Genomic DNA, 27,554 nt, shown 5'->3' on the forward strand with positions numbered 1-27,554 from the left:
AGTGCAAAAGAGTTTTTTAAGATTTGCACAAAGCAAAAACTGAAATTCAACTCAAAGATACAGTGCTAAATATTTTTGAGTGTCACTGGGACATGAAAAAGATTCCATGACCACCAAACTAGCATTTCAAATCCATTCTGTTGAACTCCAAATGAACATGCACTGTATTTTAGTTACAGATTTTATTCCTAATTATGTTTGAAATTAAGTTTATCATCATCGTCGTCACAACTGAAATGCGGAGTTCATTGCTGCCGCTTTACATCAGGTGGCTCTTATTCAACAGGAGATAAAACATAGAAGCAGAAACAAGTGAAAAAGTAGGTGGAACTTACTAATGCCCCTGGTCGGTCGCACAGCACTTTGCCCCTCCCACTCACTGACACCCTGCCTACCCAGGGATGCATTTGAGTTTTAACTTTCAGTCTTTTCAAACACTTTCCCAAAATTTGTACAAAAGTGCCAAAATTGAGAGGACAAAGGCACATGAAAGAACATGTGAAATTTGAAAAGAATAGTGTCAGAGAAATTAGGTGGACAAAAAGCACGGATGGACGGACAGAATTCCTGTATATCTATACATTACAGTTTTTCCAAACACAACATTTGTAGCTGAGGTCTAGGCCTGTGTATACGGCAGCAAAGTGAACTAGTCTGACGCCCATAAATAACTGTCATCTGTTCATGTGAGGGCTCCACTCATCACACATTAGGACACATTTATACGTCAGTGGGAGCAGTTTGTAGTTTTACACGTCCTTTAAATGGGGGGGGGGGTGCTTTTTACTGACTCCAGGCTTGTAAGACTAATATGGAGGTTAACACTAACACAGGGTCCGTTCAGGGCACACATGGATCAGAACCAGTGGGAGCCCAGCTGATGGGGACTTGGAATCTGTCCACGTCCTCAGATGGGGGACGTCTGTGGTCAAGTACTGGTGCAGTTAAACATCCACGTCTTGTGTCCACAGTGAGGCTCTTTGTTTGTCACAGGGACTACTAATCGCTCTAACAGCTCTCCACATGGAGCCGCTCACACAACACCCTGTGTTCAATATGTAAACTTTATATGTGCTACTTGAGACCACTTTAACGCCCCCCCCCAGTGCACGGGTCGACCAGCTTTATTATCTAAAGATCCTTTTTTTTTTTTTTTTTTTTTCTGGGCTCAGCTGGCTGACAGGCAGCTGTCTGTACCGATAAGGCACAGCCCACACCAGCTGTACTCCCAGTCATCATTGTCCATTTTTCTGACACCTTTGCTTGTGTATCCTCTTTATTGGACATTTTACCAGGGAGTATCTCACACTACTTTTTTTTTTTTTTTTTCTACTTGTCTTGTCCTGCGTCCTAACAGCAGAATGGTAGTCTGGTTCCTTTTGGTGCTGAACAAATTTGCTTTGCCAAGGGTAACTTCATAAAGTATATGAAGCGCCCTTTGATATTCTACTGTGTTTATTATGAGTTTAGTTGAACCACATTTCGATGCCGGACCTGACATGGGGGGGTGGGGGTGGGGGGGTAGAAGAAAGGGAGAAAACAAGAGAGAAGAAGGTGGAGAAGACCCCTCACAAGAAAGTATCAACAATACAAACAGCAACAACCATGGAGACAATTATAATGGTGACAATAACTACAACCAGAACTGAGTAAACTGGGCAGAAGAGAGAGAAAAAAAAACAAAACAAACAAACTACAAAAAAAAAAACAAAAAAAACAACACAACAATGGGATACATAAGACCTATGAAATGAAGAATATAAGAAAGCATGGACAAAATGTCGTATACCACGTTCGCACAAATAATACCTATAACAAATAATCCCAGAAACAAATCCACACCACATCAGTTGTTCTCATTCATCTGCTGTGACAGAGTGAACCAGGCAAACAGACTGAGGTGAAGAACACACACATGCAACCGCAACCGCCCCCCCCCTCCAAGGATCAGGGACCGACCCAGAGGGCCCCAAGGCCCGGCCATCCAGCAGACACCACAGAAAGGGGGGATCCAGCACTCCCCCCCCGAGAGGCAACAGTGTGCCCGCCCCAAAGATGGTCGAGGGAGGCCCCCACCAGAGGCCCCACAGCAGCCGAGCACAGGCCCCAGGAGGCCAGGGACGCCAGCCGCCACCCCCCCGCCGGGGGCCGGCCACCCAGGGGCAGGCAAGGCGCCAGTCCCTGAGCCCCATGAGCCCAGGAGCCCACCCGTTTCCACGGGCAGGGGTCCCACCCAGCACACCGGGCGGCAGGCCAGCCCAGACACCCACCCGCTGCAGGCCAGTGTGCACCCCGATGCCACAGCCAAGCGCAATGGGGGCCTGGAGGCCCATCCCCCCACCCCACCAAGTCGAACCCTAGGGTTCGATCGAACCAGGTTAAGAACCACTGCTCTGAGTGTTAGGAGGCCGGTGGGAGGTGCCGTGGGGCTACGGGTCAGTAGTGATCCCTCAGAGTGGGGGTCTGGACTGCCCTGCTCTGGGGCGGTTTAGTGTTTGTCCCAGTTGGGGTGGGGGTGGACCCGATGCCGGGGTTGCCCTGTGGTGGTTGGGCGGGGGGCTCCGGGTTGGGCCTGGGACGGTGGTCGGGTGGGTGGGCTGCTCAGGGGTTCGGTGATGAGTCAGTCTCAGGGGTTCAGCGGAGGTCAAGACACACACTCGACAACAGCAGAAGTCACACTGATTTGCAGTAAATATTCATTATTATTGTAGCCTGATGGAAATTAGGTGATGGGTGTGTGTTAAAATGTGTGAATGCGCATATGAAACTGGTGGGGTTCAGTACCTCCAACAAGGTTAAGAACCACCGACTCAGAGTGATGTGATAGAGCTAATCACAGGGGTCCAGAGAGAATGAGACTGGTCCAGACAGAATGAGACTGGTCCAGACTGGATCAGACTGGTCCAGTTGATTGGTTCAGAGGCAGATATTGTCTCATTACTGATGTGATCTAATAGAAGGTTCCTAAACTGGTTCATGCTCAGATTGGCTTTTGTTTTCCAGTTCACAAGAATAGTTTTCTTTGCGATACATAAAGCAGTGAGGACCATGTGTGAGGTGTTAGTATCCATGTTGGTGTGGCCCAGGTCACCTAGTAAACACAGTGTGGGGTGGGCTGGAATACTGCATCTGACCCATGTTGACAGGTCCTCACAGACCTGAAGCCAAAACCTCTGGACGGGTGCACATTGCCACAAGGCGTGTATGTAGTTAACAGTTATCTGTGCACTGTGAGCAGATGTTTGACTGTGTGAGACCCATCTTGAACATCCTTTGTCCTGTAGAATGAATTCTGTGAGGAATTTTGAACTGAATTAGTTGTAAATTCGGGTTTTTAATCATTTTAAAAGTATTTGAACATATTTGTGACCATGACTTTTGATCAAAATCACTGGCTAAATCTGTCTCCCATTTTGAAGTCGGTAAGTAGATGAAGTCATCTGTTTTAGCATTAAGCCGATAGATTTTGGATAGTAGCTTTGGGGTGCTGAGGTTCAAAAATTCTTCCACCTTGATTGGTAGTTGCAGGTTTAACTGGTTAGGGGTATATTTCTTACCTATAATAGATCTGATTTGGTGATTTTCAAAAAAATTTGGTGCTGCTAATCCCATGTTGTGAAGTGAGCATATCAAATGGTACAAAGTTTCCGTCCACTATGATATTTTCTAAATGTGTTATTCCTTTGTCTTTCCACTGAGTAAAGTTTATAATTTTTTTATTTTGCAAGATGTCAGGGTTGTTCCAGATGGGTGTCCGCTTACATGGAATGAGTGAACATTTGTTTATTTTCAGAAATTCCACCAGGCTGTCAGAGTGGAGCTGATGTTCACACTTCTGTAACATTTATGATGCTTAACGGTTGAACTAATGAATGGTAAGTCCGAGATTGCTAGATCATCACACATTGCTTGCTCTATATCTAGCCATGGCTCATCTAGATAACTAGGTTTGAGCCATTTGCAGATATACTGTAGCTTATTGGCTAGGAAATATTGGCCAAAGTTGGGAAGGTCTAAACCGCCCCTGTCTTTGGTCTGCTGTAATGTATTTAGACTTATACATGATGGTTTGTTTTCCCCAGGGAATTTAGATATGTGTGAGTCCAGTGACTTGAACCAACTAGAGGATGGTTTTGATGGGTATCATGGAAAATAAATAGTTAATTTTAGGTAAAATCATCATTTTGACGGTGGCAACTCTCCCCATGAGTGAAATGGGTAATCGCCTCCACCGCAGAAGATCATCCTCTGTTGTTTTCAAGAGTTGAACATAGTTCAGTTTTATTAGTTCTGACAACCTGGGTGAAATATTTATACCTAGATATCTAATATTTCCTGAATGTACTGTAATATTGGGCACACCTTGAAAGTGACAGTTAATAGGCAGAGCTGTGGTCTTAGTCCAGTTAATGGAGTAATCCGATATTGATGAATAGTGATTACCTCCGCCAAGGAGGTTATGTTTTTGCCAGGGTTTGTTTGTCTGTTTGTCTGTCTGTCTGTCTGTTTGTTTGTCTGTCCATTAGTGTGCAACATAACTCAAAAAGTTATGGACAGATTTGGATGAAATTTTCAGGGTTGTTGGAAATGGGATAAGGAAGAAATGATTAAATTTTGGTGGTGATCGGGGGTGGGGGGGCCCACGGGGGGGGGGGGGGGGGCACTGATCGTTAGTGTGCAACATAACTCAAAAAGTTATGGACAGATTTGGATGAAATTTTCAGGGTTTGTTGGAAATGGGATAAGGAAGAAATTATTACATTTTGGTGGTGATCGGGGGTGGGGGGGCCCACGGGGGGGGGCCACTGATCAGCCTTGGCGGAGGTCTGCGCTCTCCGAGTGCTTCTAGTTTATAAGTGTGATCGTCTGGTACAGAGATGCTTGTGAGTTCTGGAGAAAAAGTACTACATCATCAGCATAAAGACTTATTTTGTGATCTATATTTCTGGTACGGATTCCTTTTATTTCATCCTGTTGTCTAATGGCAGCTGCTAAAGATTCAACTAGAAGCACTCGGAGAGCGCAGACCTCCGCCAAGGCTGATCAGTGGGCCCCCCCGTGGGCCCCCCCCGCCCCCGAATACCACCAAAATTTAATCATTTCTTCCTTATCCCATTTCCAACAAACCCTGAAATTTCATCCAAATCTGTCCATAACTTTTTGAGTTATGTTGCACACTAACAATCAGTGGCCCCCCCTGTGGGCCCCCCCCACCCCCGATCACCACCAAAATTTAATCATTTCTTCCTTATCCCATTTCCAACAAACCCTGAAAATTTCATCCAAATCTGTCCATAACTTTTTGAGTTATGTTGCACACTAACAATCAGTGGCCCCCCCGTGGGCCCCCCCACCCCCGATCACCACCAAAATTTAATCATTTCTTCCTATCCCATTTCCAACAAACCCTGAAAATTTCATCCAAATCTGTCCATAACTTTTTGAGTTATGTTGCACACTAACGGACAGACAAACAAACAGACAGACAAACAAACAAACAAACCCTGGCAAAAACATAACCTCCTTGGCGGAGGTAATAAAGATGGCAAAAAGTGAGGGGGAGAGTGGGCAGCCCTGTCTGGTGCCTCTGTGCAGACTGAAGCTTGGAGAAGTTTGATCATTGGTCCTCACGCATGCTTGAGGGTTCTTATACAATATACTAATCCAGTCAATGAAAGATGGTCCAAATCCAAACTTTTTTAATGTTGTAATTAGAAATTTCCAGTTTACCCGGTCGAATGCTTTTTCTGCATCGAGAGAAAAAAATATGGTTTCAGATTATGTATGTTAGAATAATCTATGAGGTTAATTAATCTGCACGCGTTAGTTGAAGAGTGCCTTCCTTTAATAAAACCTGTTTGATCTGGATGGATTATTAAAAGACTTGTTTTCTCTATTTTTCTGGCCAGAGCTTTACGGATTATTTTTAGATCTACACTGATTAGTGAGATTGGGCGGTAACTGGATGGGAATGTGGGCTCTTTTCCTGGTTTTAATAATACAGTAATGTTAGCTATGTTCATATTTGTGGGTATGTCGTTTTCCTCCTTTATTTCTAATATCATTTTGTAGAAAGTAGGTGCCAGAATAGTCCAGAATTCTTTGTAGAATTCTGCTGGAAAACCATCTGGACCTGGGGCTTTATTATTGGGCATATGTTGAAGAGCTTCTTGGAGTTCACCAACAGACAGAGGTGAGTCCACAGATGTTCTCTGATCCTGTTGTAATGTTGGCAGATTGATGTTGCTGAAAAACTGATCAATATTATCATCTGATGGGTCTATTTGTGATGTGTATAATGCTTTATAGAAATCCCTGAAAGTGTTATTTATTTTGTCAGGGTCATGGCTAATGTTTCCAGCTGGATCTTTAACGGAGTAACCAGTTGTTTTCTCTTTATTTGTTTTTAGTTGATTCGCCAAAAATTTCCCCAGATTTGTTGCTATGTTCAAAGTTCTCCAAGTGAAGCCTTTGCACCAAGAATTGCGTTTTCTTATTTATTATTTCATTCAGTTCCAGTTTAGCTTTCCTTATACTGTTTAGCGTGTGCTCATCTGGCGTGGCAGAGTAGGCCTCCTCTAATGATTTAATTTGACCTTCTAGCTCCAATATTTTTGAGGTCTCTTTCTTTTTCTTATGAGAGGAGAAGGAGATTATTTTCCCACACATTACTGCCTTTCCCGCCTCCAAGAGGTCACACGCTGATGTTCTTGGTAACTCGTTGTTTTCTATGTATTCAGACCATTCTCTTTTAAAGTAGCTGATAAACTCAGGATCTTTAAGTAATGATGTATTAAATCTCCAGTTACGAGTTGGTGACTTGATGTTCTTATGAACCAGAGTGAGTGACACTGGTGCATGGTCGCTGACGGTGACAGGATGAATTTTGGTTTCAGATATATCACTCATCAGCGAGCTGCTAGTAAGGAAGTAATCTAATCTAGAATAAGAGTGGTGGACTGAGGAGAAGGTGTATTCCCTGACAAGGGGATGGTGAGAGCGCCAAGCATCGCAAAGACCAACATCCGTCATGTATTGTTTAACAACTTCTGAGGATTGGTCATGTCTGATATTTCCAGTGGGACTTAGCCTGTCAACTCCTGGGTCCAGAACTGTGTTGAAGTCCCCTCCAATAATGAATGTGCAATCTGAGTGATCATAGAGTGATGTGAAAAAAGGAGGGGTCGTCAACATTTGGTCCATATAAGTTTGTAATACATAACTTAACATTTTGAACTGATAATTTAACTATAATAAATCTGCCCTCTGGATCTGTGATTATGCTGTCAATGTCAAACTTTAATCTCCTGTTGATGAGGGTTGCCACGCCTCTCTGCCTCGAATTGAAACATGCTGAGTATACATGTGGAAACTGTGCTGTATGAAGTGTGTCTATAGATGTCTGTGATAAGTGAGTTTCCTGTAGTAAGACAATATCTGCCTTTAAATCCTGCAGTTGATTGAAAATCTTGGTTCTCTTCACCCTGGTACCAGCTCCATGCACATTCCAGGAGACAAACTTCAGTGTACCCATGATCCGATTGGCGTTAGTTATATTTGATGCATGCAGATGTGTTGAAATCCCACATGCGATACGTGTGTGTGTTGTGTGGGCTGTGGAGACATGAAATTGTGCATCCATGTATTTTCTAACATCCATCTACCTCTGTTCTGGTTAAAACATGCATATAACGTGAAGTTGTCCTTACACATGAAAATGTGAGGGAAAGAAAAAGTGAAAGGAAAGGGGAGGTGAGAGATATAAAATAAAAAGAGAAAAAAACACATCGCCGTTGTGCGTGTGTGACGTGGAGACAGGCAGCGCATTAGTGACATGTCACTGATTTACACTGACATTAATGTTAGTTCAGTACCTTATTGCCCTTAAGTCCGTGTGTATATGTGGGTAAACTTGTACTTCTCCTTATTAGTAGAGCCAAGGGCTGGTGTTCTGGCGCCAGGTTTTGTTTCCAATCCGCTGCAAATTCATGACAGAAGACTGCAGAGCGGTTATCGCTGTGGATAAACTATTTGTCAACGGTCAGTTATATCAGGACCAGAACACCACCCCTTGGCTCCACTAAAGATCCATTTTTGACTTGAAAAAGAAGAAATCACTGCTCTGCTGTGATTAGTTTGATTAACTTTATTAATTACAATTATGTAGTTGTTTGGTGCATTTACGAAATTACAATAAAGACAATTTATTGGGGTGTGCCATTTCCTAAACAAACAATAGCCTACACTGTGTAATTTAGAAAAAGCTGTACCTTCATGTATATAGGCTTAATTCTGATGAATATCTTGTATTGAATGTAGCAAAAACAAAAATATGTAGTGCTGGATATTGATATCACAGAAGACATGTGGAGGGAAATTTGGAATGCAGGCAAAAAAATTACTATCTGCAATCGTTCTTGGGCTTTCCAACTTAAACTGCCACATAGAGCCCACTTGGCGCCAAACCATATCTAAATTTAAAGTAGACTCTCCTCCACAGTATTCTAAATGTAGAATATATGAAGGCAGCCTCACACATTGTCTCTGGTCATGCCCCAACATTCAGGGATACTGGTAGTCTGTCCTACTGGAAATTTGAAAAATTCTCAAAACCCACATTGATTTTGATCCCCTATTTCTTCTCTTTGACTTACCAAATAGGTGTATCAGTAACAAACATAATAAGAAACTATATAATATTTTAACACTCTGTGCCTGAAAGAATATACTACTACACTGGACTTGTGATAAACCCCCTTCTGTTTCTGGATGGAGGAAGCTGATCCTGGAGCACATTGGAGCACTGGACTTTTGACATGTTTAGCACACTCTAGGATCGACATATTCAGTCACATTTGGAAACCCTTCCTGGACTATACTGAGGGAAATGTGTCCTCAATTCTTTCTTGAGCTTTCATCTGCTCTTGAATGAACTTTTTGTTGTATTGTATAGATATGAATGTGATGACAATCTGTCTCTGTCCTGACTGTGAAACTCTATTTCAGTTTTGACTGTGGTGTTGAGCTGTTTTATTTTGTTTTGTGTTGTTTTTAAAAATGAAACTTTAATAAATATATTCTTAAATATATATGTAGTGTGACATGCATTTTGGTTGATATACTGCCAAAAATTATTTGATTCTGCATATAACCTGCACATTTAACAGATGGACAGTGTTACAATGGATTTATTCCCACACAATGTCAAACATTAATGATTCATTCAGTTCATTTAAAAAAGTTCCTTATGTTTTTTGACAAAGCAACAGGGAGCCATAAAGAAGTTAAAGGGCTACATCTGGCCCTGGAGTCATGGGCTGGAGACCCCTTGCCTAGTGAATGAAAACTAATTGTGTTCAGTCAGGGTGATATGGTGACTAATACTACTACTAATAATAATACTACTTGTGTTTTTTATGCTGCTTTTGTTGTGTTACTTTCACAACAGTCTACAACCCCTCCTGGAGCCTCTTCTACACTTCTAACCATACAACTGTACACTGTAGTTGGTAAACAGCTAGAACAGTTGGCTGAACTTTCAGCTGTTCCAGTCTAACCCTGGGTTAACCTTGGAGTGTGTTAAGTACATCATGGAAATATATTTGTATTTCAATAGGCACCAGGATTAACATGCACTATTCTACTGCACCTACAGACAAAAACAAGCTTGCTTGAGATAAACCTTCAGGAAAACTAGTCCAAAATATGTCTCCACCAAACAAGGCATAAATGTGTTTTGTCAGGGTGTGCTGGGTTAGTCTGGGTGTGTATGGATGTAGTGCTGTATGATGTGGTGGGGTGGGGGGGGTCCCAGATTCTTTACTTTAGGACAGTAAAATGTTTGCTGAATGTGTCTCTTGGTATTGGGTTTCTGTGGAACTTCCTCTTCAGAGGCCCAGTGCAGGGCGGTCCTGGATAAATGACGGGCCAAGTCTACATTTATTTTCTTATAAATGTCCTGTGGTTCCACTAATGTCAACAAACTATCTCAGTGAGGAATCTCTGGCACTTTTAAGACAACATCCCAAAACCAGAGCAGCTAGAGGGCGTCAGCTCTGTTCAGACGTCACATGCACATCTGTCATCCCATCTCTGACCAGTTCAGTGCCCATCATTCACCCCGGCATTAAAACATGCTCCCAAACTGTCTTCATGGATCATTAGTAACTGCACCTGACTTCCACTTGCATCTTGTTGCAGCTTAGAATAAAGACAGGCAAGTGTCTGATATGACATTTATCACATCAACTGATATGAAGTATTTTATCAACTTAGCAATTCGGGTCAAATCATCCAGCTCTAATGAATAAAATATGATCAAGTACGTCACACATTCATCCATGGCTTACATTGAACACAGGCGCACAGGATGGACAAACAGCAGGAGCTAAGGGTGACATGTGACATCTACCCAACTTTAATGCATAACAAAACCTTTTCAACTATATTCAGAAATATGTTTCTAAATACATAAGACTGGTGGTAAATTAAAGAGAAGTGCCTCATTGCTCTTTGGTAGTTATTCTCTGTAGACTCAGAATCAGAACCAGACCTGCTACACTTCTTGGAACTACTTTTGATTTCACCTTAATGAGTTAAAGTAACTGTGGCTTCATCTCCACCAATTGATGAGCTTTTCTCACCTGTTGTTTGGCTTGGGAAACCCAGGTCTGGATCAGAAGCTCCAGTCTGGACTTGTGGTATTTCCTGGTGGTTTTCACTGCAATAAAAATGTCCTTGGACTCCAGCTGGCCATATGACCTCACACCTAAATCCCCCAAACCCTTTCCACCTCCCATTTCTGGGTTTCTCTGGGAGTCTGTGTCCCTCTCGGGGCTGATGTTACCATCCCTGGCAACTTGAGTCTCGGTTGGCATCCCCTGCCAGGTGGAGCCCCGCTTGAGGCCTGGGTCTCCACCCTGAACAGACCCTCCCAGAGCCTCTGCATGCTGTAGGCCGTGGGTCGAGGCCTTTGCAGCCGGTGCAGGTCTGAGCTGGGCTCTGGGCTGAGGCAGGTCCAGCTGCCGGGGGGTGGGCTGCAGGGCAGGAATAAGCAGGAGAAGGAGGCCGCAGAACGCCAGGGAAAACAGGAAGCACCACTTACTGACGCCCACTGAGGTTATGTGCATCCTGAAGAACGAAGGGACCGGGTTGATCAGCCTCCAGGGCCGGGGTCCCCCTCAGCACCGGGTCCCATCCTCACTCCATCACCCCATCATCAGACGCCTGCACAGACAGACTGAGTTCACTGCACCATTCAACAATCAATCAATCAATCAAGTTTTATTTACATAGCACCAAATCATAACAAGTTATCTCATGACACTTCACATATGCTGTGTTTCCACTACATGGAACCGGCTCGACTCGACTCTGATACCAGGTCCTATTCCCGGAGATTGTTTTCATTACAGGGTACTACCAACTTTACAGTACCTGAACATCATTGATGCAGTGTGTTACTTCCGTGTCATGTGCTCAGAGTTGCTGATAAACTCGCTCGTTGCATGTTGTCTCGTCAAACTCATGCTGAATTTTTGCGTCGGCCACCAAAGACTGAATCTCCTGACTGAATGGTGTAGTTTTACAGATTGTCAGCATGTGGATTAACCTACCGCTATATTTACTGTAAACTTCTGCATCTGTTTTTTTGTAAACGCTGGGTCACAGAGACAACTCTCTGACCGATCAGTGGTCTGCAGTGTTTACACGTCATGTTTTAGTATCTGGTTCCCAGTCTTTGATCCTCGGCGGAGGTGAGACCAAAAAACTAGTACTGAGTACCAGATTCCAGGTCCTTTTTTGTAATGGAAACGCAAAAAGGCCGAGTCGAGTCAAGCCGAGCTGAGACCACGTAGTGGAAACGTAGCAAAATAGAACTGGAATAAACCAGACTCTCAAGCCAATCTAGAGAACCCAAGGGAATCCTCCAGGAGCAGACACTTGTGACTGGTAACAGTGGAAGGACAAGCTTCACAGACACACAGCACACAACAGCACTTAGACTTCAGCAGTAAACAAACCCAGCAGAGGCCACTCAGAGGAGCTGCTCTCAACTTCAGCTTACGTATTTATAAGGTGAGATTGTACAAACTACAGTAAAAGCTAACCCCAAACCCTGGAGTAATAATGAATTTGATGGACGTGTCCCAGTGGGAGTACAACACTGTGCAATGGTACAAATGTGTCTACCACTTAAGATTTGGCAATACTGAGTTGTTCCATCTGAAATATATTTGAGGCATGTAGGCTATGTAGAAAATCACAGATAGACTCTGTCATGACTGTAGGATGTTGCTAAGCACCAACCCAGAGGAACCACGTATCTATTCCAATGTGATCACCATCCTTCACCGTCCGACATTATTTCTTCATGCAGTTCTTTTAGTTGCTAGAGTTTATCATCAAAAACAGGTTATGTGAGGCCACAGTAACCTTAACCGGTGGCTGCCAAAATCTAATAGTTTCATTCTTGAATACAAGTAAATATTATTTCAAATATGAAGATACTCCAGCAATATCATGTTTTAAGTATTATGTGTGTGGATATACTGTATAAACCTTCTTATAGAAATGGATTAGGGATGTAAACAGTTAAGAAACTCTCAATTAATTGTCTATAAGAATTTGTTCAATTAAATTATTAATTGTTGGTTAATTGCCCTTTTCCACGTCCTGTCCGAAGGCTGTCTGTTTGACTGCGCTGCAACGTTGCAGCTGGGATAGCCAGTCATAGAACCGGATCATGGTGTTGATGAGTTAGAATGGTTTTATGGACATGGTGGAGCCAAACACAGACCGACCATCTGTTTGTGGGTGGAGCCAAACACAGACCGACCGTCTGTTTGCGGTTGGAGCCAAACACAGACCGACCGTCTGTTGTGGGTGGAGCCAAACACAGACCAACCGTCTGTTTGTGGGTGGAGCCAAACACAGACCGACCGTCTGTTTGTGGGTGGAGCCAAACACAGACCAACTGTCTGTTTGTGGGTGGAGCCAAACACAGACCAACCGTCTGTTTGTGGAAGCGGTGCACCCACACCTAAATACCCACACAAATGTGGGGTCGGTATTGGATCAGAGCGTTTTCTGTGGAGGTTGGTCTAGTCCACGGTCATCTGGACTATCTGGTCAGTGAGACAGAAGTTAAAACATCTTCCAGGCTCCTGATCTGGGCCACAGGTATGTCCCACATTATGTCCAGCAGTCACCCTGGTGGACAGAAGAAAATGGGGGGGGACATCTCCGCTGAAATCTCCCTTCATCATTTCAGTGATGCAAACTCAGAAACGCCCATCCATTCCCTCTACACTGCCCCTCTTCAGATCAATTTGTTTTATTGAATGTCTTTGTTGAATTTCTTTAGTTCTATTCCATAAATGTCATTGTCTGTACTGGATCCAATGGTTCAATAAATCAGTCATTAAGGATATGACATGCATTTTTCATGAAGTATATAAACAATATTTAGCCTTTATTCTTATAGACCCTATCGAAAGAGAAAATTCATGTTCTCAGGAAAATAGCCGTTTATCAATTCATCGGTAAACGATCGATAAGGTCAACCAACTAACGATTAATGGATTAATCGATAATTTGCATCCCTAAAATGGATGCATCTGAAAATAAATATAAATGAGAAAATCTGGGAATATTTGGTGCCTAGTGAAAAAGAAGTCCACACTTGAATATTTCATTGGACCACCATAACCCTACCCTACCCCGAACACTTCCATCACTGCACACATTCACTGTCATGTTCTTTCAGTAAACTTATCCAATGTCACAACATTGATTTGCATCCATAGCTCTTTGACTTTTTTGCTCAGATCTTGTACTGATGATGAGAGAGTTGGACTGCTATGGAAGGTTTTACCTGTAGCGTATCAAAGATTCTCCAACTGGTTCAGGTCAGGACTCTATGGGATCCGATCTACCTCTGAAAATGAGGTGTCATGGTCCTGAACCACTCTGTCACAATGTGATTCTGATGAATCTCAGCACTGGCGTCGTGGAATATACCTGTGTCTTCAGGGACGAAAAAATCCCTGGGTGGGTCACTATGAAACAGGGTTGATCTGGACTCATTAGACCACATGACTGGATTTAAATGGTCTAATCCTCTTTGTTATTTTCTTTGCTTGATTCAAGACTATAATTTCACCTCTTGGTTATTGCATATCTTCAATTATGACAGGATTGTTGAACAAGTCATAGTCACACTATCCCCCAACCCCTCCCCTCCCCACCCCACCCCCTGCACATAAGTCATCAGAGTGGCCCCCCTCTGTGGTACCCTATGACGGCGAACTCCTCAATTTCAATTACACCCACTCAATGCAATTTTTTTAAGTTCATAATTGGACGAATCGACTAGTGGTTACAGTAGTCGATGACTAGTTGACTATTGAAGTGGTCATTAGTGGCAGGCCTAAAAGACACCAGTCAAGTTTTCCAACATGCTTTCAGCCTCATGTCTGTCCCTCACACTGAAGTACAAAAACTGATGTACAGACAAATAATGATGCACACTTCGATCAGCTGACTTCATCAACCAACATAAAAAACCCCACAAACTAAGGTTTGTTCATGAATGTGTATCATTGAATTTATGGAAAAACCAGGAATAAGTAACAAAACATAAATAACATCAGTATTGACAAATTGTCATTTTAAATATTGAATAAGTCTGATAGACATGGTAGTGCGCATAGTAATGACTTACAATAGTTTTACTTCTGTTTTGTGAGTAACCGTTGTAATTTTAGTGCTGGTGTATGATCTGTTAAATTAGCCCACATCTGGTTCCAGTCTAAGTTTGTGTCCCCCACAGTGGGCTGGGGCGGCACTTAAATAAAGACAGATGTCCCTGCTGATTTTATGACTGTTGGTCCTAATCATGGGATGTGAACGTCATCATATAGAACCAGCAGGTTCTCCTCCATCCAGACCTACTTCTGTTCATTCGTCCCCACGGCAGCGACTCTATCCAGACAGATGGCCTTTAAAGGCACAAAAGGCTCAACTTCAACATAAACACATGAGACATACAAGTACCTTCACCATCACTCTGCTCCACAAAACAACCTTTTCAGATGAAAAGGAGCATCTTCTGTTTAACCTATTCCTTCCATTACAGACACACGACTGATGACCTAATTACAGTTCATGTGTGGAAGATGGAAAACATAATTCACATGTATTACATTTGGCATTGAACTGATAATACAACAGACTTCACAAAATAAGCAAATCTGGTAATATTAACAGTACGTTCAATTGTTGTCATTTTAATTAATTTAATTAAAATGCTGATGCAGAACAGACTGAATAGTTATTTATGATAGTTTTAAGCTTTGAAGTGGGGTTTATTTCATTCTTCTGTCTGCTTTACATTCATGGTTCCTCTGTGTTTTCAAGAGGTTAGAATGTTTTCTAAAAGGCATCTCATGTTTGAATGTGGGATATATCGACATTGTTCATGTTTTATTGGGATTCTATGGACTCTTGGATTCTTATTTGGGTTTTTAATCTCATGTTGTCAAACAACCTCCTGCGTTAGGGACAGCGTTGGATGCACAAGGAGAAACACTCCCAATTTTAGACACTATATGAACAAATAAACAGGTTTTTACATATGAGCAAATGTCACAATCCCCATCTTTTCAAGGGGTTTGATGTAATGAAAGCTGGAGTCTGTGTTCACAAAAACTTCTTCCACCAGTGGAAAAGCAGAAGGTTTTAGGCCCTTTCCACCGCAGGAACTCTTGCAGGAACTTTGTGCATTACCCTGAACTTTCAAAGTTCCTGGTGCGTTTCCACCGAAAATTACCCAGGTAAATGACTTTCCCCCAGCCCCGAATTTACCCCGAAGAAATTCCTGGTAGGGAGGTAGTACTTTCCAGATTACCAGGAACTTTAAGGGGCGGAGCTGTGTGCTGGAGAAGGCTGAGTGGTGGACTAGACTCACAGCATTTCCGCATTCTGTTCACCGCCAATATTTAATTCATGTAATTTCCACAAGCTTTGGATTTTGATAATTCAGAAAATGGACCAAAAGAGAAGCTACAACAAGTAGACGGACGACGAGGAAATTCAGACGGACTTTGAATCGCCGACATGAAATGAGCAAGGTTTGAGTAAAAGCTGTTGGAGTCAAATATAAGACACAAGCCTAAAGAAATACAAGAAAAGAAGAAGAAATGTATGCAGGATTAAAAGAAACTAAAGGACCACAACGGTCGCAGTGGATCTGACTGTCGAACAAACCAATGGTCTGAATATGACAGAAATATTCACTGTTTAGTTGGTTCCCTGCTGTAACAGCTGTCAGCAACCATCAGCTGTTTAGACAAAAGTGAAGTCCAGTTAACCTAATGCTAATGCTAACTGGTTAACAGTCTGACACTAAACCTAAATCACAGAACTGGATGTATTTGTGTTGTCACCATGAGCTGAACACTGGTTTATTCTGTATGTTTGTGATTTCCACCTGAAATGGACCGGACAGACTCGCCTCTTTTTCTGAACCTGCGGCTCGTTTGTGTCCTGGTCCAACATCTACTGCTGTTTACAACGGCCCAGGTCAGACAGGTCACATGACACAGACTGGTAGGAATCTTTCATCATGTGTTCTGAGATTCATTTTAGCATTTTTATTACTCTTCCAGTAGGAAAGCGAAAAAGGGACCGGGACCATGGAGTTCCAGACCAGCTGGTCCAGACCCTGGTCCAGAAGCCTGAACCTTTCACACGTGTTTATTTCCCTTTTAATCTCGAGGCACCTTGTTTTGTTTCAATTTTTAATTAAAAAAATCTAACCTAATACTGTCTGTTCATTTACAAGGTATCAAATGTGAGTAGAGTATAAGTACTTTTATCAATAATCTACAGTCAAATTAAATGCAGGCATTTGAGTAAATGTGTGTGACTTTAGGGTTGAACCTGGACTAAATCTGTAAAACAATAGAAATGAAACAGAACCATCCATCACATTTAAAGTTAGACGTGATTTTGTTTAAGGAATGAGAAGTGGAAAATACATGTTCTACCATTTTTAAATACAGATTAAGGATCTGTAATGATGGTTAACTTCATTTAAAATGTATTCCAGATGGATTAAGTGATTCAACAACCAGTTAAATGTTAAACCCAACCCATCCACTTAAAGTAGTGTGTTATTTTATTGAACTAGAGCTGAGTTTGTGAATGGACATGAACTGGACTAAGGGTTCTGGTACTGCTCCCTCATACATCATCAGCCTGATTTGAATAAATGACCCTGAACTTTGGGGTGTGATGGAAATGCAATTACCAGGAACTTTTTTACCCCAAATAAGTTCCTGGTAATAAAGTTCCTGGGCTTTTGGTGGAAAAGGGCCTATTGTAAATGGTGCCGAATCAGACAGGGCACAGAGTTAAGAGTGGAATACCCCAAGGCAGAACATTGGGCCTGATATTATTCCTAATCTTTATAAATGATATGCTAAGTGAGACCATCTGCCCTACTGAGTTATTCGCGAATGACGCAAGACCATTTGAAAGAGTGCAGACTTTGGAGGATTGCCAAAAAATACAGGATGATGTGAACATGCTGCGGTTATGGGCCGTGACGTGGCAGTTACGCTTCCATACAGTACTGAGAGTGGACAGAAAACATCCAGACTACAAGTACTATATGATGGCTGGGGAAAATCAAGTCAAACCGGCAGTCTCGGATTGTGATAAAGATTTGAGTATACATGTTGACGAAAGGTTAAAGTTTGCCAACACATCAAGAACATTGTCAAGAAGGGTAATCAGATATCAGGCCTCGCTGGTGGTCATTGGAGTATACTGATGATGATATGTTACTGGCACTACATAAAGACAATGATCTATTCCTATCTGGAGTATGCATGGTCTCCTCACAAATGGAAACTAGCTAAGGAGCTGGAGAAGGTGCAAAGATGTGCCATTAAGCGACTACCACCACTGGTAGGTCGCAGTTACAAGGGCCATCTGCAGAAGCTCCGTCTACCCACATTGGTCTCCCGAAGGCTAAAACGATCAACATGTTCAAGTACATGAATGTGTATGACACAACTGCAGAACTTTTCCCTGAAGACCTGTGTGTCAAGACTATGTTGTGCTGAATTATACTCCCTGCCGAAAACTGCATCACACAGCAGCTGCCAAAAACAGCTCCCCCTTCCTAAATCAGCCAGGACAAAGGTCACCAAATTCACCGTAACACCAGAATACTCCTAATGTGAGCTGCTAAAGTCATTTCACTCCTGTAGCTTTGCAAGCTTATTGTAATGGGGGATGCAGTTCTCTGCAATATCTGCTGCCGAATTCTGCACCGTGCCAAAAACTGCATCCCCAGCCGCGGGTGATACAGTTTTCAGCAGTATCTGTTTTCATTGCTATATATTTTGTGTGTTGTGCATCTAGGATTTAACTGTAGAAAGTTTCATATACCTTACAGTTTGCACATTCTTTAATATTAACCAGATTAAAAACAAAAACAAAAAAAAAAAACATAACTGCAATATCTTACAATATTATTCAAGACTTAATTGCTACACAGGTATGATGGTGTTAAGAGGTTGAATAATTCACAATTAATTTCATACCCTACAGTCTGAAAGGAGAAAAAATTGTGACAGGGTGAATTTGGTGCACATTGTCCTCTCCTTGGCTGATTTAGGAAGAGGGAGCAGTTTTCGGCAGGGAGTAGAATTCGACACAACAGACTAGGGGCCACAGCAAGAAGATTAACAAGTCCTATGCAAGAACTGATCTGCACCACTATTTTTTCAACACAGCTCACCTTTTGATTAGAGCTGCAACCGATTAAACAATTAGGTGCTTGAAGCCAATGCAAAAATTCATGATTTGATTAATCGACTCGAATTGATTGAAGGGAAATATTCTATTGCAGTTTTCCTGAATTGAAGCTTCTTTGTGCGGCACAATAAGTGTCCATGTGAACACAACAGTGGAACCAATGTTTCACAGCAGAGAAATGAAGGAAACAAAGCTTTGATTCAGGAGAACTGTGGCTGAATGACTTTTTGGATCACTTTGAGTCGATTAATCGGTTGCCGCTCTACTTTTGATTAAAACACTGTTAGTGCTTCCTCTGTGAAATCGTTCAAAAATAGAGTCGACAGATATGTCAAGGGCCACCCACCTGTATATGATTATAGAGCAGTGGACAATCCTGTTACTCCTCGCACGTCAACAATCTAAGTAAGGAATGGCTCATCAAAGGAACAAACGTTCCTATTGCAACATGTATGACTATGTTTCCACATTCACTACGGAGCCTCTGAAGGTTCAAATGGGTCATATCTGATGACCATGAGAAGATGAATAACTGTATTTTACACCAATTATTGACATGGATTGATAGGATTAGTGGATCAACAAGTATTAAACCAGTGGTTTCCAACCTTTTTTGGCTTGTGAACCCATTTTAACATCACAAATTTATGGCAACCCCAGACATTCAAAACAGAGACTTTTCTTTTTTTTTTTTTTTGTTTATTCTGGCTAAAATTAATTTGTTTTTGATCATGTAATAGTTTGCTATTCTACATTGCAAATAAATGTTAACTTTAGAGAACATTTAGTCTATATAATGTATATTATTGCGGACAGGGGCGGTAAATCCAGGTGTAGATTACTGCACAAAGGGTCAGGATCTGTCCAGTCAGTCCAGCTGTGATTTACAAGGAGGACAATTAATACTGAACAAACAAGAACTGAAACTATGAATTATGAAAGAGCTGCAGCATCTGAAACTGACCACAACGAACATTTGACACACAAACAGAACCACAGTGCTGCAGTTTCACTCTCACAGTTTGGCATGCCTTTTATGTACTGGGGCTGTCTGTCAACTCACCATATACTTTTTATTAGGAAGTTATTTTTTTTTTTAATCAATTACTATAAATTTCCAGCGACCCATTTGAATTCCAGGCGACCCCAAGGTTGAAAAACACTGTATTAAACGGTTTACATCAGTAGATGCTTTTGGATGTTCAGGTCTTTATGGGTCAAAAAGTTCCAAAATAAAACTACGACATTTGACGACTGTTCAGTTCGGTTCTTATTGTCTTTATTTTAACCACAGATCTACACTAACTCACAGCTGAGGCTGCTAAAACCTCACAAAGAAACCATGTGGGCTGATTTATTGAAAACACATGCTGTGGAGAAAAGTGTAAACGGCAGCTTTTAAAGGCTTTTGTGTCAGTGATGCAACATGGGTGTTTGTGCTACGGATTAAAAGTATGTGTAGAAGTTGAACTTCAGCAGAGTCTGAGGAGAAACAACAGGAACCACTCACCATCAAACAGCACAGCCTGCATTTGACCTCTTGAATCCACGATCCCACTTTAAAGTCACTCGTTAAAGGCCGGTGAGGCTGTGAGGTGGTCTAAACACGGCGGAGCTTCTGCACAACCATCCCGGACTCAGAGCTGGAGGACCCACGGCAGGACGCGTCCTTTGTGTTCCGCCCTGACTCTAGCTTCAGCCCGGTCCGCCACTTTCTCATTACTTTGTTCGTATTGTATCCTCTGTTTTCAGAAGTTAAAAGACTGATACGAACCGAAGGTAACTGAACTACCAGCCCGTTCGGCTCTGCTTAGCCATACACTCGGCTTCATGCTAAGTACACCGCGTTAGCATATTAGCACTTCCGGTTCTGCATTTCAAAATAAAAGTGACTGACGCGGCTCCATGCTAAATACACCGCGTTAGCACATTAGCACTTCCGGTTCTGCATTTCAAATTAAAAGTTACTGACTCGCAGTGAAGATTCCTGAAAGACCTTCAGAATATACGTGAAATATTTTAAGAATTGTGTAGTCTTTAATTACCTCCGCCAAGGAGGTTATGTTTTTGCCAGGGTTTGTTTGTCTGTTTGTTTGTTTGTTTGTCTGTCTGTCCGTTAGTGTGCAACATAACTCAAAAACTTAAGGACAGATTTGGATGAAATTTTCAGGGTTTGTTGGAAACGGGATAAGGAAGAAATTACTAAATTTTGGTGGTGATCGGGGGTGGGGGGGCCCACGGGGGGCACTGATCAGCCTTGGCGGAGGTCTGCGCTCTCCAAGTGCTTCTAGTTTCATCATGTTTTACTGACAAAACACGTTTTTTGTTGTGTCTCTGTTTTGTGGTTGTTGTTTGTTTTCTTTCTTTCTTTTTTTTTTCTTTTTCTTTTACCTTGTAACACTCTTCTCCAGTTTTATGTCTACTTTTCAATTGTACACCTTTTTTATGATTCAAGTTTTTATTAAAGTTTTAACTTGGTACACAACAATCATACAATGTTGCTTAATGTTAACAAAGAGGACTTCTATACATACATGGAAAGTATCAAAAATGCTACAAAGCATGGAAGTTCCCAAAAAGAAAAAAAATAAAATAGAAAAAAAAAAAGAATGAATGAATAAAATCAATCAATCAATCAATACCAGAGGGCAGTAGTTCAGCTGTCATCCTGCTGACTTTCACTCATAGTTCTGTCAGACCAGAATGGTTTCCAAACTGGTGCTGTGGTCCCAGCCCAACTGTTAACCATATGAAGCACACACTCATATGAAGCAGTCTTTATCATGTTTACCCATTCTTTAAATTGTGGGGCTTTAGGGGTTTTCCAATGTTTAAGAATAATCCTAACTGCCACCGAGACCCCAACCATGATGACAGAACATTTTCCATTTGATACGTTAGCTGTCTGTCCTTTTTCACCCAGTAGACACAGCCTTGGACAGAGTGGGATGATTCTGTCCAACCACTTACTTAAAATATGTACAACAACCATCCAGAAACGTTTGATGTACAGGGTGGGGAAGCAAAATTTACAATGAACATTTAGTTGTTTTTTCTCAGCAGACACTACATCAGTTGTTTTGAACCCAAACATATACTGATGTCATAATCATACCTAACACTATTATCCATACCTTTGCAGAAACTTTTGCCCATATGAGTAATCAGGAAAGCAAACGTCAAAGAGTGTGTGATTTGCTGAATGCACTCGTCACACCAAAGGAGATTTCCAAAATAGTTGGAGTGTCCATAAAGACTGTTTATAATGGAAAGAAGAGAATGACTATGAGCAAAACTATTACCAGAAAGTCTGGAAGATACTATTAAAGAAGAATGGGAGAAGTTGTCACCCCAATATTTGAGGAACACTTGCACAAGTTTCAGGAAGCGTGTGAAGGCAGTTATTGAGAAAGAAGGAGGACACATAGAATAAAAACATTTTCTATTATGGACATTTTCTTGTGGCAAATAAATTCTCATGACTTTAAATAAACTATTTGGTCATACACTGTCTTTCAATCCCTGCCTCAAAATATTGTAAATTTTGCTTCCCCACCCTGTAAATTGTACACTTTTTATAGCGATTATGCACTTTTAAGAATATAGCAGCTTTTCCTTTCATTGTAGAATTGTACAGTGACAATAAATATTCTATTCTATAATTTTGAAACTTTACAATTATAATTCGACATGTTTCATTAAATTACACAATTTTAAATGTTCTTTAAATAATATTTAATTTAGATAAGAGTGAAACAAACTGGGATATAGTTAAATGTATAAAGTGTTGTAGCGGCTATTTGTCATCAAAATTAAATCAACTTAAAGGTGACTGAACTTCAGACTTTAACATAATTCAAATAACCACTGGATGCACCATGGGTTTGTAGTTTACACAGTCAAAAACAAAATGTCCATAGCTTTGATGTAGTTCAAGTGGTTTATTTCCAGGATTTTTCTGGTAAACAACAACCAAAGCCTTTTGTGCTGTCTCTCCTGCTCATCCTGTCTGACTGATTGTCTGTCTGTGAATGACTGACTGGTTGTCTGGTAAAAAACCTTAGGCCTACCCAGGTGCATGCTGATCTAACTTGGTGCTGCCTATTTATGCCCAGGTGTATGGAAGTAAATCTGTCTCATCAGATTTTTAATTATAAAAGCCACTGAATTTCTAGCTCTGAATTTTTCTGCACTGAAATTAAGTATCTGAATTTTTTCAGCATCACATGACCAACCTAATGTAACTTGATTAGCTGGCTGTCGGTTTGACTTGAGATAGAATCATTGCTTATCCTTGGTGTCCTGGATGTGTAATCTGAATTTTTTTGTTTGAATTTTTTACTTCTGAATTCTTTGCATCTTATTTTTTTTAGATCTGATTTTTTTGCTTCTGAATTATTTATAATTCTAAATTTATGAACATAGTAAAATCGAGAGACAAAAAATTCAGATACTTAATTTCAGTGCAAAATAATTCAGTGCTAGAAATTCAATGGCTTTTATAATTCAGTATCTGATTAGACACATTTACTTCCGTACAGGTCTAAACCAACAAGAAAACACACAACAAAAAGGCACTAAATACTAAAGAATGAAAGCAATAACCATGAAAAAAAAAAATCTAAATATTAAACCAAAAAAAAGCAAACAAATCAAAATAAACAATTAGCAAAAAATACTAAATTTGTAAACAAAAAAGTAAATTAACTTTGAACAAAAAACTAAGCAGACAAATAAAGGTTAAAGGTTAACTGACTGTATTATCCCTGAGGGGATATTCGGCCTCTGCATTTTACCCATCCTCATACACACAGCATTTCCAGCATTTTGCATTATTATTACTGTCACATATACATTAAATAAACACATTGTGGGGTCTGCTGTTTAGTGCCATATTCATACACATTATAGGCCAAGTCATAGTTGTATGATTCTCTTGTTATATTTTTATTTTTTCACAAATCAAAGTCATTTAAGTCTATGCAAACTGAACACATGCATGCACATGGAAAGAAAAGCCGTCTTTAGTCACTAAGTGAAATACAGTTTCTTTATTATTGTGTTTCCAGTGTTGCTCTGTGTGACTAACATTAACTTGACTCAATCCAACCTCCTACAGCAGGGGTGTCAAACATAAAGCCTGTGGGCCAAAACTGGCCTGACTAATGGTCCAATCCAGCCCACGGGATGAATTTAAGAAAAGCAACAGTTGCACTGATAATATGACCATAATGCCGGAATTAAACTTTTTTTTTTTTTTTCAAGAAGACGTACAATACACACATTTGCTCTGTTTTATTTGTTTATTCATTTATTTAGGAGCAAACTGTGACATTGGAATGTGTTTTTTTTTATTTGCATATTTTTGCTTCATTGCCCCTTTTGAACACAATGCATGACTTAACCTCCTCAGACCCAGCTATGGGTTTTCTGTCCACATTTGTGGACAAGAGTTTCACATCTTTATACCAAAAAAAAAAAAAAAAAAAAAAAAAAAAAAAAGAAAAGAAAATTTTCCACCTCAAAGGACATTCCATAAAATTTAAAAACTGCATCTGAAAAAACTGTTGCATCATGATGTTTCCAATATAGGCACTTATTTAATAAAAAACAAAAAAAGCTTGTACTTTGCTGACATTTCCTGGGTTCTAGGAGGTTAAGACGATGACTTTATGACTGAATTATTATTTAAAAATTTTTCCAGATGATTCATGGGCATTTGGAAAACATTAAAAACCTCTACAGGAGGTTAATCAAAATGGACACTTAAAAATATATTATGTGCAAAAACAATCACAGGATGCTGTAAATATTGAAGTCCACTGGTCTGTGAACTCTAACCCTAACCCTGGTGGAAAATGAAACATGAACCCTCCACACTGACCTTTACTCCACTTCAGTGGAAGTTTGTTTCAGTTTGAAAGTGTTTCCTGCAGAATGCTTAAAAGTTAACATATGGAATGTGTTTTCCATCCATCGTCAGTGTCAGAGTGTGTCTCGTCTTGGTCCATTGGACACAGACACACTGAATTACAGCAGCCATGGGTGAACCGGGAGCGGATCCTGAAGGCCGGGTACACAGGTTCAGTGAAGCTGCAGTAGAAGGTGTGGATGTGCTCCGGTCTGTCCGAGGACACGCCACAGAAGGAAATGGTGCCGGCGCTCCAGTCCAGATACAGTCCCACTCTGCCGCCAGCACCGTCTGGGACAGGCTGCTGGACAGAGATGCCTTTGTTCTGATGCCAGGCACAGTAATGGTCAGCAGAGCAGTCCAGAGTCCAGGAGCAGGCCTTTCCTCCCAATATGGACTCTTCACCTCGCCCCGTCCTGCGGATTCCGCTGTAGGCCACTCCCACCCCCACCGACACCGACCCCATCCACGCCACCTCCCAGTAACAGCGACGTCTCAGACTGTCGCTACAAAGCACCTGGTACCAGGACAGGAAGCAGTCTTCCTTTTTGGCGTAGGGCTGGTCCTCGTCCTCATCGGTCACAGTGTTGTTGTCAAACAGACAGAGCCTTGGGTGAGCGGTGTCTGAGTCCAGACTGAGCTGACAGGCGTCTACGGGAAAGACCAGAACCCTAACCTTCACCCATTTAACTAACCCAAACCATTTAACTAACCCTAACCCATTTAATTAACCCTAACCATTTAACTAACCCAAACCCATTTAACTAACCCTAACCATTTAACTAACCCAAACCATTTAATTAACCCTAACCATTTAACTAACCCTAACCCATTTAATTAACCCTAACCATTTAACTAACCCAAACCCATTTAACTAACCCTAACCATTTAACTAACCCAAACCCATTTAATTAACCCTAACCATTTAACTAACCCAAACCCATTTAATTAACCCTAACCATTTAACTAACCCAAACCCATTTAACTAACCCTAACCATTTAACTAACCCAAACCCATTTAACTAACCCTAACCATTTAACTAACCCTAACCTTGTGTCTGAGTCCAGTCTGAGCTGAAAGGCATTGACAGGACAGGTCCATAATGCACCACACTATATACTATGTACTATACTATACTATACTATACTATACTATATAATACCATACTCTACCATACTATACTATATTATACCATACCATACTATGCTACACTACAGTATACCATACTATACTATACTATACTATACTATACTATACTACATTACAATATACCATACTGTACTATATTATACTATACCATTCTATAATAAAATATTTTACACTATATTATACCATACTCTACCATACTATATTCAATTCAATTTTTCAATTCAATTTTATTTGTATAGCCCAATATCACAACAAGGTTTTCTCAAAGGGCTTTACAGAGTCAGTTGGATGTAAACAACAACAGTCAAATAAACAGCAAGAAAACAAGTAATGTCCAGGGCATCCCCCGTCCTTAGACCCTCCTCCTCGGCAAGGAAAAACTCAAACCCAGTGGGAAAAGGGAGAAACCTCGGGGAGAACCACAGTGAAGGAGAGATCCACTCCCATGGACGGACAGGCTGTAGATGCACCAGGACTGATGGACGTCCATTTGCAGATGGAGTTCCAGTCTGAAGGATGCAGTAGGGTGGACACATGAGGGGTCCGTCCCGCTGGATGAGACAGGCAGGGGCGAGGAGGCCCATCCACAGTGGTGGGTTAGGGTTAGGGTTAGGGTTAGGGTTAGGGTTTAGGGTTAGGGTTAGGGTTAGGGTTAGAGGGTTAGGGTTAGGGTTAGGGGTTAGGGTTAGGGTTAGGGTTAGGGGTTAGGGTTAGGGTTAGGGTTAGAGGGTTAGGGTTAGGGTTAGGGTTAGGGGTTAGGGTTAGGGTTAGGGGTTAGGGTTAGGGTTAGGGGTTAGGGTTAGGGTTAGGGTTAGGGGTTAGGGTTAGGGTTAGGGTTAGAGGGTTAGGGTTAGGGGTTAGGGTTAGGGTTAGGGTTAGGGTAGGGTTAGGGTTAGGGAGGGTTAGGGTTAGGGAGGGTTAGGGTTAGAGGGTTAGGGTTAGGGTTAGGGTTAGAGGGTTAGGGTTAGGGTTAGGGTTAGAGGGTTAGGGTTAGGGTTAGGGTTAGAGGGTTAGGGTTAGGGTTAGGGTTAGGGTAGGGGGGGTTAGGGTTAGGGTTAGGGTTAGAGGGTTAGGGTTAGGGTTAGGGTTAGGGTTGGGTTAGGGTTAGGGTTAGGGTTAGGGGTTAGGGTTAGGGTTAGGGACAGGCAAGAAAACCACGATGGCCCCGTTGAGGATGGCCCCGTTTTATTTTGACGCAAAACGGAAAGTCATAGAGAAATGAAACCTGGACCTACCCCCCCTATTTCGGGGGCGGGCTTTTCATTGGTGCCACCCCCGTTCACGTGCGACTTCCGGTTCCGGAGATATAACCGGAAGTAATTTTATTTGGCTTATATCTCGGGAACGGAAGGTCGTAGAGACACAGGACCAAGACTGGCGTGTTCAGCGACCCCAAATTAGGTCAGACGGATCACACTTTCGAGTCTCTACGACCTTCGGTTCGCGAGATATTCCAGGTCAAAGTTCGTCATAGAAAAACAATGGGCAATCTGAAAATATGAAAATTTGACTAAGTGTGGACCCCAAAAATTACCATTTGAAAATGTGATAGGAGCACGTTTCATTCCATTTGGAGTCGTTTGGACCCTACTTTACGAGGTACTTTTTGTGAAACTTGACTGTAATACCTACAACATCCAGCAGATGGAGGTGTTCCAGTTA

At 41.5% G+C, this 27,554-nt stretch overlaps 1 protein-coding gene across 1 annotated transcript in view; it reads right to left on the reverse strand.

The window, feature by feature from the left end:
- Nucleotides 1-20,672, reverse strand: part of LOC115416458 (beta-1,3-N-acetylglucosaminyltransferase radical fringe-like) — a 36,100-nt gene extending 15,428 nt beyond the window's left edge. Inside the window, 2 exon segments of the mRNA XM_030130232.1 lie at nt 10,644-11,226; nt 20,342-20,672. Of these exon segments, the coding sequence (XP_029986092.1) occupies nt 10,644-11,129 (486 nt within the window). The 5' untranslated portion in view covers nt 11,130-11,226; nt 20,342-20,672.
- Nucleotides 20,673-27,554: the final 6,882 nt, after the last annotated feature.

Source organism: Sphaeramia orbicularis, unplaced genomic scaffold (assembly GCF_902148855.1).
Source record: "Sphaeramia orbicularis unplaced genomic scaffold, fSphaOr1.1, whole genome shotgun sequence".
NCBI classification, from domain to species: Eukaryota; Metazoa; Chordata; class Actinopteri; order Kurtiformes; family Apogonidae; genus Sphaeramia; species Sphaeramia orbicularis.